The sequence below is a fragment of the Cynoglossus semilaevis genome, chromosome 2 (genome assembly GCF_000523025.1).
Source record: "Cynoglossus semilaevis isolate Cse_v1.0 chromosome 2, Cse_v1.0, whole genome shotgun sequence".
NCBI classification, from domain to species: Eukaryota; Metazoa; Chordata; class Actinopteri; order Pleuronectiformes; family Cynoglossidae; genus Cynoglossus; species Cynoglossus semilaevis.
In genome coordinates, this window is record NC_024308.1 from 6,923,305 (window position 1) to 6,937,068 (window position 13,764).

The 13,764-nt window shown below is 39.1% G+C and overlaps 1 protein-coding gene across 3 annotated transcripts in view; it reads left to right on the top strand.

Annotated features, from left to right (window-relative positions):
- kank4 (KN motif and ankyrin repeat domains 4) overlaps positions 1-11,572 on the top strand; it is a 56,880-nt gene extending 45,308 nt beyond the window's left edge. For 2 of the 3 annotated variants that reach the window (XM_025064344.1, XM_025064342.1), the window contains exons 4-11: positions 18-1,510; positions 4,472-4,565; positions 6,603-6,857; positions 7,946-8,030; positions 8,198-8,417; positions 8,565-8,707; positions 9,149-9,349; positions 10,539-11,572. In XM_025064344.1, coding sequence (XP_024920112.1) covers positions 18-1,510; positions 4,472-4,565; positions 6,603-6,857; positions 7,946-8,030; positions 8,198-8,417; positions 8,565-8,707; positions 9,149-9,349; positions 10,539-10,646 — 2,599 coding nt within the window. In that variant the 3' untranslated portion in view covers positions 10,647-11,572. The remainder of the gene's footprint in view (positions 1-17; positions 1,511-4,471; positions 4,566-6,602; positions 6,858-7,945; positions 8,031-8,197; positions 8,418-8,564; positions 8,708-9,148; positions 9,350-10,538) is intronic. The other variant, XM_025064347.1, reaches the window with a different exon arrangement.
- Positions 11,573-13,764: the final 2,192 nt, after the last annotated feature.

A 13,764-nucleotide genomic window follows, 5' to 3' on the forward strand; every position in this document is an offset into this window, starting at 1 on the left:
GGAGAGAGTGTAAGCATGGAAAGAGTAGAGGGCGCTGAAGGTATTATCAGTGACAGAGTGGAGGAGAGTAAGGCTGTGGGTGATGAAAAAGTGGAAGACAAAAAGGTAAAAGAAAGAATTCAAAGAGATGGTCAAAAACTGGTGCTAGATGTCGTCCCAATAACTACTGCTGGCGTTCCAGAAAGTGTAAATAAAGAAGCTGCACCTTCAGAAACAGTGAGACAGGATAAAGAGAAAGGTTTAATTGATGCAAAAGAAGAAGATAAAGAATCTTTAAATGAAGTCAAATCTGCACAAAACGACCTGGATACAAAAGAAATGATACACCCAGAGAGTGAAGTGATGGAAAAAATTGGAACAAAACAGACTGTGGTAGAAAAAACAGAGAAGAAGAAAATAATAAAAGAGGAAAGTGTGTGTTCAACAGTCACAGAAAGTATAAACACAGACATTGTTGTAATTAGTGCTGTAGAGAATGAAGCAGAAAAGACAGCCGCTCCTGTCAGACCTCAGAGAGGACGGAAAGCTTCTGCGGAGCAGGTACAGCCGTCACCTCCTCAACCTCAACCTCAGACTGAACCTGTGTGTCCACTAAAAGGATCCAGTGAAGCTCAGGCCCAACAGCCTCAAACCGAGCCACAGCCTCAGGAGCAAATACAAAGGCAGGCTCAACATAAGGCTCAAACCCCAACACCGCCTGTGGAAGAGCAGGCAAAACCTCCATCAGTGACTCCGGCTGAGGACAAACCCCAACTGAAAAAAACAGCAGAGGAAAAATCACAACCTCAGGCTGAGACTAAAGGTTCAACTCCTGGCTCCAGGCCAGTCCACGCCCGTCCCAAAACAATTCAAGCCCAGTCTCATTCCCAAACCTCTGCTCGCCGGGACTCAAAAGAATTCAAAGCACCACAGAAAGCATCCCAATCTTCTAGCCGCAGAGTGATCGACTCCTCAAGCCGTCCAATTCGTCAAGGGTCAAGCGATGTGCAAACCCAGGTCTCACGCAGAAGTTCAGGTGAGACACAGCCACATAAAAAAGAGGCCACTGAGCGCCGGAGCTCCACTGAAACAGCACACCGACGTGGTTCGAGCGAAGCCCAGGCTGCCGCACGCAAAGACTCTGGTGAGGCTCAGCCTCTCCGCAGAGGATCCAGTGAGTCACCCACCTCTCCTGCAGCTCTAGGCCAAGTCGTAACACGGTTAACGGGGCTTCTAGGTGAGCAGTGGGCACAGCTGGGCAGCAGCTCCGGAGGGCAACAGACGGCCCCTCAGCAGGAGGTGCCCAGCACACAGAGACAGGTGGCAGGCAAAAGAACAGAGGCAGGGAAGGGAGCAGCAGCCAAGACTACGGGGAAAGCAGCTCCTGTAGCAACAACGGTGAAAGCAGCGGGGAAACCTGCTCCTTCCAAAATGAGCTCCATTCAGAGTCAACTGGTCAGCTCCCTCAGTGTCCTCTCCGCTTTCTACTCACCAGGCCAAAAAGCTGCTGCTGGCAAACAGCAAGAACAAGGTAAGCACAGCGTTTACGTTGTGTGTGTGTGTGTGTCCTCCACATCTCTAAATAACTGGAACACATTTAATCCATTTTGCTAATCAATGAGATTACACATGCACATAACCTGTTTTCTACGCCACTTAATTAGTTTACACAATGACCGTCCACAGACGTCTAATGAATTATTCATACATGCAAAACTCAGTATCCTTGAACGGTAACTACAGGAGCAGTCAAACACTGACAGAGTGTTTTGACAGATTAATGGAATGTTGAAGTGTAATATTAACTTGTGAAGAGCTTCTGTGTTGGAGCTCTTAGCCTTGCATACCAGCAGCTCTTTTATACGCTTTTACAGATTGTTCCTGATAAAGTGAACACGAACGGTTCTACCTGAAACAGGTCTTTGTCTTTTCACTGAAAGTTTCAACGTTTGTTTTTAAATTGTATCCCTGAAAACTGCTATCAATGGGCTTTCAACCAATAATAGTCTACAAACAAAAAGATAATAATAATAACAATAATAATAATAATAACACTGAATGGCCTTGTCTTTCACCAGCAGCAGTGAGCCTGTGTCAACAGTGATGTAGCAGAGGTTAATTTGACATTGTGCAGCTGTGTGTGTACTTGCTTTTGCATTAATTATAAATACAATACAATGATGTTACAAATGTATTCATCATACACAGGCTGGGAATATTGATTTTCTTTCCCTATATAAATATGATTCTGTCTTTTTTTTCACTACAGTTTCATCTCTAAGTTTCCACAGGATAACTCACTGCCTTGTGCACTCGAATAGACGTTTTTTTTAGCTGCTACAGTAGGTTAATATGACTAAAGGGAGATTGTTGTGGATCCATAAGTCTAAAGTATATTTTTTATTAACAAATTCAACTTAACATCTCATTCTAAAGTATGTCTAATGATACAGAAATAAATGGCGTAAGAGACATGTTGTTCAACACAGATGATCTATTGATACAGAAATAAATAGAAGTATAGTAAGAGACATGTTGTTCAACACAGATGCACAAGTATCTGTTGAAGTATTTCTTTGACCTACTGCAGTGACAGTACATGTATGCACATAGTACTGTACAGAACATGTTATAACTACTGCCAAGATTTCAAAAACATAAGCATTACTGATAACCAACTGGGATGATGACCTCATGAGCATACTGCAATGAATACATATGTAGGCTCACACACATACACACACACACACTTTCTGTTTTATGACTTAGTGCATACAGAAGTGGAGAGAATAAAAACACACACACATCAGACGGTCGAGGCCTTCTTTTCATCCCTTAACAACTTGCTGCTCAGTTTCAGGCCTAGGAGCTGAATCACTCTGCTATCACACACATATTTCATGTTCTGGGTTCATTTTAAGTTCATTGTTGGGAGTAAATTATACAGGAGTACTATAGAGTGCTCTGTGTGAAAGTGTCTCTACTCTGTCTATGTGTGTATTCTCATAAGAGGATTTTGCCTTTCTTTGGGAAGACGATCGTAATCTTCATCATCTCAGATTCCCAGCCTGGGTTTGACCTCAGAACAACCTTTACATGAGAAACATAAACCAGTACAAACCCGCTGAGAGCTCACAGACCAAACATTCTCTATGGATGAGTGAACCTGTCTCTGACAAAATAAGTGAGTTTTAAATCATACCAGTGTTTTATGTATTAGAAATCCAGGAGTGTGCAGTAATCAGACTTGCTCTTCGACGGTGGGCCCTGCGACCTTTTTAGCCTCTGATTTTCTGTTTCTTTTTGGATTAAAGCCATGCACTAATGTCCCAGAATAAAACATGATAGAACCCCTGCTGCCAAGCATGATTTGGACAACCTCTCTGGGCAGGTGGCCAACAGGAGTCAGCAAAGGAGAGCATTATTGTGCAGTTACATATATAAGTGGACTCTCTGGTGTCAAGGTCGTATGGTGTCACTAAGATCCATCACCTTCACAGGTGTGCACTGATATAGAGACAAACAGAGACAGATACATGATGATCTACAGCCTCACCTGACTGTGGACTTTATTCATTTAACTGCATTAAAAACAACATGGGGTCGAGGGGTGGGGAGGTGGGGAGTGCTGTGCCATATGACCATATGCTCTAGGGGCTGAGGGGTGCTGTGCCATATGACCATATGCTCTACATATACTATTATTATTACTAGTAATATAGTTCTACCTCAGATGTTATAATTGTAAATACCAGGGCTGTCAAAATCACTACATTAATCATGTGAATTATTTTGTGAAGACTAAACTGATTAACTCTACTAATGCTCACTGTATAGTCAATCATTTCACTTATTGTTGCCTTTTGTCACTGAAGGCCTTCCTGTCTAATTAAAGGAAAACTCAGAACATAGTGTGGGACTAAAACAAGATGATGAAATGTATTTCTGTTGCAGTAATATACAGAAAACACGTGCTCTGTGCCCTCATTTCATCATGATTATTCGTGATTAATCCAAAGCTTTGTAAAGGTCTGAAAGCCTCATAACTTACAGTATAAATGGCAGAGACATTCAGTTTCACATTAGCTCCAGTATTGTTGACATTAATGGATGTTGTTTCTGTAACTACAGAATTTAGATCCTGTGATTTACATTATTATTACATTTTCCCCAAATATTTAGTCACAGCTCAGTGTGGCCCCTCTTTTTTCTACTTAGTCATGAGAATGTTCTTCATGTTCTATGGCCGTGAATTCCCTAGAAGAGGAATATTTATGTCAAAGAGGAACTCAGACCCAGATGAGTCTTTCTTTGAAAAAATAAAAATAACCCCTCACAGTTTCTGTAAACATATTTCTTGGATCTCGTCCAGAGTTGTGAAAATAAGAAAATTGATAGTTTATATTGATTTTCTGTATGCACACAATGACCTTTGCTCTTGTTTCTTTCACATATTTATCCTTCTCTCTTTCTTTGCCCTTCTTTTCAACAGGCCTTAAATCTATTATGAAGAAAAACGGAGTTGCTGACAAGCAAGGGAACAAGGGAGCCAAGAAAAACCTGAAGTTTGTTGGGGTGAACGGAGGGTAAATCATTGTTTTTAACTCTATTCGCAATGTTCAAATGTTGGAGTGCTGCAATATTTCTGCACGCACCCTTTCATTTTTGTGATGTAAAATATTGTGGATTCAGATTATTAGTTTTCCAAAACATCTACAATTTTCTTCTTGCTTCTGCAAAGAATCACTCCTGGAAGTAGTTTTCAATAAAACAGACAGGCTAGATTTCTCTCTGAATACTACCTGGATAATTAGTTTTCTGGTAGAGGGTACATCGTGTGCAGCACTGTCAAAAGCTACCAGTCAATCTGAATATTTATAGCCACAATCCACAGACACTAAAACATTCCATCCATGGAAGAGGCACACTTCATTTACACAGAAAGTAGAGTTGGGACGGCCTTATCAGCAGGATAAGGTGAGATTTGCATTTTGAAGCATCAATCTAAAAGTATCTCCTGCAAATATAACTAACAGCAATGATCATCCTGTTAGACTTAAGGTATGTAGAAGATCTTTCTTGACATATTGACAATGGAAATGGAATTTAGATTTGATCACAAATAAAAACAGGTGTCCTACAGCAACATAATGGAAAAAGAGTTATTTGTCATTTATAGGAATATTGGTTCATCTAAATTATCATGATTAATCCACAGGTACTATGTGATTAATCATATTAAAATGTCCATCTGTTTACCAGCTTAAATCCAATGTCATATTTGTCTTGGTAAATCTTATTGCAGCCTCCCACCCCCAAAAAAAATTCTCTATCCTTGTGTTCCTTCTGAATCTCCTCTGACCTCCTCACATGTACGTTGTTTTTTCGGTGTTTCACTACAGTGAGGTCTTTTCCTCCCTCTGTGTTTTTGAAATGAACTCCAACAATAGCCTCGTTCCAGAATAAATATCACATTATCAGAGCTGCTGGTGCAACGCTCTCCTAGGAGAGTCTACATCCATTTTTTTCCTGTTCAACTCCTGTATATATATCATTTTTCCGTTTTGCGCCAGTGACACATATCCAACCAGAATTCATGTGGGTTATTTATCAGGTTGGAAATAACTCATGTTATTTTTAACATTATTTTCTCTGGCTATCTTTAGGCTTCTGTTCACAACAGGAAGTTGGAACTGCTGTTTGTATTTTTTATTTTTTTTGCCTTTGGACGGTCTGACCTCGTATCTTTGTTCTCCCCTGAGCGACATTGGAATCCAGGGAATGTTTTGGCCCCTGAATGCTACTCGTGATCGGGTGTTTCCTTGTTTGAGTGTGGTGTGTGTTTCTGTGTGTGTGTGTGTGAGCACTTTTAAAATAAATGGAATTAGATGTCATAATACAATGAATCATTTTTTCTGCAGCACCGGAGTTATTTTAAGGAACACTTAATAAATAAATGGACCAAAGATTTGGGGGAATTTGGGGAAATGAAAGAAACAGTGAGAATCATGCTCATGCTGTTGAGTTAGACAGCACAGAATGAGTGAGGATAGGTTAGTGAAAAAAAGAGAATGAAGAGAAAAGAAATGAAGATGAGTTAGAAATCGAGACCAAATAAAGTTACAATGACAAATTTGCTTTACGGAAAAGCAGAACTCAATAAAGGATCTAGAGAGAAGCCTCCCCCTCAGAGAGTGCCAGAAAGAACAAGGTTAATGCTATGAACTCCGTGCACCATGGGAGTTCAGAAGGAGTTATGGAGCACAGTACCATTATTATTAAATATTATAAGCTTTATCAAAAAGGAAGGATTTAAATTAAAGTTAAAGTGCACAGAGAGGGTTTGCCTTCTGAACTCACACAGGGAACTGTTTCCAGAGAAGAGGAGTCTGGTTATTGAAGGAATTTATCATCTAATGCTTGGCATGTGGGGAAAGAGAGAGATACACTTAGTAAAAGTATGGTAGCTTTTGTACTATTAGACATTTTGTGCCAACTACATTTTGTCACGTTTTAGGACAACAAGAAATTTGCAGTTGTTCTTTTGCAAACTGGTTGTTTAGAGATATGCCCACATGTGAGTCAAATAATTCAGTTTTCTCTCATTTATTTGTTTCCTCCAGCAGCTATGAGTCCACTTCTAGCGAAGAGTCGAGTGGGGATGAGAAGCCAAAGGTGGACGTGGAGGAAGAAGACAGCTCAGAGCCAGAGGTGGAGAAGGTGCAGGAGACTCCTGCAGCAGGGACGACAGATGAAGTGCAGGACCAGGAAAAGGTCCAGGAGGTGTCAACAGAAGAAGGAGGTGCTGCGGCCGAGGAGATGGTGGTTGAACGAGGTCTGATGGACCCGGAGTACAGTCAGGAGGATCAGGACGAACAGTGAGTCTAGAATTATACTGCATTAAGTGGTTACACTGTCGTTCTGTGGACACAGACACCAGGGTCCACAACATCACCCATGTGAACCTCCTCATTAACTTAACTACAGCTCCAGAGCCAACAACTACAGCTAAGTGAGTTCACTGAAGTGGATATAAGGCTGACAAATGACTCAGTTAATGGGAACTACTCTTAGGACTCGTATTTCAGGTTAATTTGAGGTCAGTGGTGACATACTATAAACTGTAGTACCACCAATACATCAAACAAATACATGAAGTAATTTCTGTATATAATTGTCTATTTGTCAAGAACATGGATCACTTCTACACCAGCAAAGAAATTAGTTTTAAATGTTCAATGAGGCGACTCATTTAGATTTGAATAAATTCATACATAAATTCATGCACGGAGGGACTGTTTGCCCAATGTTGTCTTATAAAAATTTACTATAGCCGTTTAGTTCAGAAATGATACTAAAACCAAATGAGGACTAAATTTCCTTATAACAGTAGCAGAAAAAAGACAACATTTGCAAATAACCCTAATACAAATTAGTAGTTTTATGTAGGTTTAAAACGCCAACTAGCAGTTGTTATGATTGAACGGTAGATAAAACTGTTACCTTCAGCTGGAAAGTTGTAGGTTTCATTCTAGGATGTGTAATAAAACTGTGGTAGGCACTGTGACAAACAGCTGTTTAATCAAACTCCTCTGGTCTGTTGAGTCTCAAGAATGAAAATAAACAAATAACCAACAGATGTTATGTGTTGTTACCTGTCACTGAGTGATTGTTATTTATATACACTATAACTGTACAAGCACTGAGGGCCAAGGGGCCAAAGAGAAGATGAGACCCCTGGCAGGATATTTAGTAGCTACCATTTTACAGCCTGCTGGTCCTTTGCTTACATAGTCTGTTGAACTGTTTTTTTTTATGTATTGATGTTTGCATTTGTAGAATTGTAGAATTTTTGTGAAATGATTGGATTCTGAGATCTAAAAGTTTGGAATGAAACAAACTGTGGCAATAACAGTGTTGTCATATCATAACAGTACCCTACTCTATATCCATGTTTTTTTTTCAGGGATAAAGTTGATAAGGGATTCATCGATGCCTGTCTCTATGTGAGGGACCGTATGGAAGAGGTTTCATCTCCAGATAAAGAAATGGTGAGAGGAAATCACTGCACTTTCTCTGTCTACACCATTTACTGACGTTGTAATATTTATGGCCAACGTTGACAAGTAGTAATCCAGCTTCAGTGCATTTCCTTCAGCTGACAACATCCGAGAAACAAGTCTTACATGACAGCGTTGTACTCTTTAATCTGCTCCAGCGTCAGGTTCTAGTGGTGCTCTACCAGGAGTGGTTCAAAGTCTCCAGTCAGAAAGACTCACAGGCTGACACTGTCCGGATCTATCTGCGGCAAGTGGGAATGACCACGCCCACTCTACTGCCGTACGTGGTCAACCTGACAGATGGTAACGGGAACATGGCCTTGCACTACAGCGTGTCACATTCAAACTTCCCTGTGGTCAAGCTGCTCCTGGACACTGGTGAGAAACAAAATTCATCAACTGTGACCGCAAATGAACATACGGAATCACGCAGGAAGGAAATGGATCCATTTGGCAACAAAAGAAAAAACACAAGTGTGTGTTTGTGTTGTGTTTGTTTGCTTGTTTGTGTGTGTGTCATTTCAGGCCTGTGTGAAACAGACAATGTCAACAAGGCAGGTTATACTCCTGTGATGCTGGCTGCACTAACAGCTGCTGAGACACCTGATGACCTGGAGGTGGCGCAGCAACTTCTGAGACTGGGGGACGTCAATGCTCGCTCCAGACAGGTCATTCACATCACAAAGCTTTTAATATTATCTTAATAAAAGTATTTCAAGAGCTTAGGCTACCAAATGAAAGAATGTTGCATTTACAGTATTAGGGAATATCATATAAGTGGGATAATTACATTCCAAATATTTAATTAAATCTTGTTAAACCTACTTGATGGAAATTGTAGACTGTACACAGCTGAAAAAGACAGAGGCTCTTAAATACGCTGTGCTTTCTAGTAGGGCAGGCATACTGTGCACTGCTGCCCCCTATCTCATGGAACTGGTGCTACATAGTTGACCTTGTGGCCTATATCCTTGTATTCCACTTATCATATCTAATGGCCAATATGTATACAACACACACACACACACACACACACACATATATATATTATTGCAGCAGGTCTGCCATTTCTCACAGCTAATTCTGTTTCTCACTTTTTTTTTCTCCAGGCATCCCAGACGGCGCTGATGCTGGCAGTAAGCCACGGCCGTGTTGCCATGGTGAAGCTGCTCCTGAGCTGCAACGCAGATGTAAATGCCCAGGACCGTGAGGGATCTACAGCCCTGATGTGTGCATGTGAACACGGACACACACACATCGCTCGTCTGCTGCTGGAGTCAGGTCGCTGTGATACGAGCCTGACAGACAAGGTAGAGAGTCAAGTTAAAATGACTTTACACTGCTATAAAATATGACGACGCTTCAGCACCGAGAGACAGGTTTAGTACTTGGCCTAAGCTCTGTATTAGAAGGTACCTGACGTAGTTAAAAAGGTTAAAAAGGTCTATCAGATCTTCTTCTCTGAGATTACTGAAATAAACATTTGAATACTGCACATTCATTCACATTGAACAGGTTTCATGTTGCTAAAGTCTTTGTTAAATTAGCTAACTGGGATTGGCTAATTTCAGCTTTTTGTACTTTTAATATTCTAATAATAATATAATTTTAGTTTTGAGTTTATTTTTAAACAACATTAATCGACTTTTACCCACAGTTTTCAATGCATTTTTGTTTAATTATGCAATTAAAACTCTGGTATTTTACATGGCTGATTCCGTCCACATTTATAATCACTACACCACCACTAACCTTAGGGACCTTCTGCAGGTTGTACTACATGAAACCAACCCACATAGGTTATAAAATGTGTCAGTATATATTAGGCTGCCCCTCTGTTCAGGTTTAGGCAGTCACTACAGGAACAGCCACACAGAGTGGCTGGTAGCTGGCCCTCACACGGTGAAATGATTGTTCAGCCAAGTGGGTTATTGATTGGTTGAGATTGTTAGTTCGTTGGTGCAGACTGATTTAGGGAATGGCCGTATTGACACTTTTTTTTTTTCTGCCAGTGGAGTTGAGAAAGCACAAACCCTGCTGCTCACTGAACTATTTAAGTGAATTCTCTTCTTTTTGGACTTTTTGCTTTTTTATTTTATTAAAAGAAAAAAAAATTACCCTCTGATAACCCTCTGAGTCTGTCCTACAATATGTGGCATAAATGAAAAAAAAAAGAAAATAAAAAAGAAAATAAAGGTAATACATGAGTACAATTTACTGCAGGAAAGTTACTGAGGAAAGTATTCTCTGTCATTTCCACTTAAAAAGATTAAAATAGAAAATAATTTACACTCTTGAGATATTTGTGTTCCACTGAGATTAAATGTCTGTCTTACATGACAGCATTGGCTCGAGGCAGAAGTTTTACAAAGATTTGGCTAGGCATGAACCTAATTGTATAAACAACAATGGTCTTCAACACAACAGTGCCTCCGTCAGGACATAAGCTGCCACTGCATCGTCTAAATTATTGAAAAGTATTTCTCTGTTTTCCCTCAGAATGGCCAGACAGCTCTGTCAGTGGCTGAAGGAGCCGCCCATCAGGACATAATAGAACTTCTGAAGACTCAAATATCGGAGACTCCATCTAGACCAGACCTCCTCTGATCCAGGTCGACTCACTTTCACACTTAGACTATTTTCAGCTTCAACTCTTCCATTTCAAGTCAGACGTGAGGTGGAAAATCGACCACAGAGACACAGTAATGGCAGCCTAAGGGACCAACTCTGATCTGTTCACTGTTTACACTCATTCCTCTGTGACAGGGGCGTTTTCCCTCCACCAGTTTACTGTACGTCCATGTGTTTCTTCCACATCTCTGCCAAAACCATCCCAGAATGCTGCATCCAACACTCAGTCAGGTGGTCACGTCAGACCACATCACAGCAGAATATATAAATTTAAATAAAATATGTATATATGTGGAGCAGCCAATGCTGCCTCCTAGTGTCAAGCTAAATGTGTTCAGTGGGAAACGAAGCACATGATCTACCTTTCAGAGTGATATTAAATGCCTATAACATTCATTGCCATGGTCACTTTTGATATTTGGACATGAAGCCATCATTAAGATCATAGTATATAAATCTATATCTACAATACAATGTTAATCTAACAGATAATAATCAAATACAAACCTAAAATTAAAAAATGTATTTTTTAACAGCACTTTTATTAAATTGTTTTTGTATACAGTTAAAAGTCCTCTAGAATACTGGTGTCCCGGAAGAGAAATGTATATAGGAAGAGTATGAAGAGTATAAAATATAAATCAAGTTATAAGAGTAGGAGTTCCATTATTTACAAAATTAATGGCACGGACATTTACCGCAGCATTTGAAAATGTATTGGCTTTATTTAGGAAGCTAAATAATTCTAAATGTTGGGGGTAAAAACACAAAAGTATTTGGTCAAAATTATTACGACCTTTAACTACTGCTGTAATTATTGAGCCACAGCACCAATCGATGGCATTCATTTACAGCGTCGTAGTGTCGAAGAAATCTTGTAGAAAAATGATTCGTAAAACAAACATATCCTTCAATCAGATGATGTAAAACTATGTGTTCAAAGAATTAAGGGTCACCCAAAGGGCACTGACCCACAGTGAGACATGAGGTTGGAGTCTAATACTGTAGAGATGTCTGTTTATCCTGAAATGGAAACGTCTGAAGGGTGAGTAGATATTGAAAGAGATTTGCATCACGCTTGTTGTTTTGTCTGTCAACATAACAACATCCAGGTGCAAACTGATGATACTGACAGACCTGCAGTAAAAGTAAACTCCAATAGGAAGTCTGTGAAGGGAACTAAAGATTAGAAACAACTATAGAAATACCCTTAAATTAAAATAAAGCAAAAACAAAAACACACTTGTAATAGTCCAAATTAGGGGTGTAAGAAAATATCAACCCAGTGAATTATCGTGATACAGTATTTTATTTCACGATATCTTATGTGTAGTAAGCTGTATTGATTTTTTTAATCAACAATTAACATTCAAACCTCATCGATATTCTACAGTATGTAGTAAGCTGTATTGATTTTTTTTAATCAACAATTAACATTCAAATATTCACGGGTTTGATTAATTTTACTTTGGTACATTTTTACCTGAGTAAATTACTTTTGTTTCTGTCTGCAAAGTACAATAACACCAGCTTCCTAAATAAAGCCTTTATGTTTATAAAAGCTGTGCTTTTATCCCTTGGCTGCTCTAAAAGCACTTGGGCAAATACCACTGTCCATATAAACAGAAATATATTTTTCATAGCTGACCTGGCTGTTCCAATATGGGAAATATTAAATAAATAGTTTAGTTGGAAACAGAAAAATCCCCAAGGGAAACATAAGAACGTATTAATTTTATATGCAATAAATAAACAGACTAATGAAAGTCTTCACATGAGGAGATTGTAGTGACAGTGTTGCATGTTGATAACATGGTCTCTGCCTGCACTGGTTGGTTCTGTACTGAAACAACAATATGTTGTGATGCCGTCCACATTCGACCTCTGACCTCCCTCTGAGTCTGAATACTACACAGTGTACGCCTTGTTTTCCTGCCTGTGTCCAATCCAATCATGTATGCAACCGACTGCTACGAAATGCACAATGAATGAATGTCAGGCTCATCTTAACATGAAACTGTAGCAGGTCTTAACTTCACAAACCCTGGATCACGGGACTGATGGAGGCACAGTGGCTGTAGCACAGGAGATAAAAACAAAAACAAAAAACGAAACATGTCTCTGAATGTATGAGAAAAGAAATACTAAGACAGAGTGACCGGATTTACTTGTTATCATTTTTCACTAATTAATTCATCAACGTTGAAATGATACATGTCTATTTCAGAGTAATTGGTGCATTTTTTTGTTTTATCCACTTTGAAAAGCAATATAAAAATACTATATTTTAGCAGAGAGCTGACTGAGACAGATGGCTTCATTTGAACCATAATCAGAATTCTACTGAAATACAACATCCATATTTATAAAGTATCTCGAATGAGTATTTCTGTTGGAGGAAAAAGCTTGGTTATAATTTATATATGACTATACTTCAAAGGCCGCCTTTTGTTCTTCCTGTGACTTAAGTTATCGTTCATGGGTCGAAGGCTGCAATATTGCTATGGGCCAGAGTCCAATGATGTTTAGAGTTTTGCAAAGGTCACTAAACATAACATTAAAATCAATTGGGACTAAAAATATATTTTTTTTATCAGGAACTGAAATATGTTTCAATATTCGATTAAATTCTATTTAATATTCAAATATGTTATTAATTAAATAACTAATTAAATTCATTTTACTGAGACGCAGAGCTTTTCCTGGATGCTTCATAAATACGGATGTCGAGAAGAGACTTGATGAAAAATATCATATAGGTTATATATTTTATATAGTTATATAAAGTATCTTAATTATTTTTCTTCTGCTTGATTTTATTTTTTTTCCCAAGAGTTTTTCCAGATAAATTTTATTTATTTTTTCACAACTTAGTGCATGTGCTCTCACCACTGAGGCTGCATTGACACAGGAGCTGCACAAAGGGTTTTAAACCTAATCAATGATTCTACTACAGTTGTCTGCACAGCATCAAGAACATGGATTTAAGTCCGTGTAGTATTGAAGAAAAAAAAAAAACAGCTGGCTGAAGGATAATCTGCTCTGTGCTGGGACAAGCGACGAGTGTCTGGTGAATCTGGTCTTCCGTGCCTGT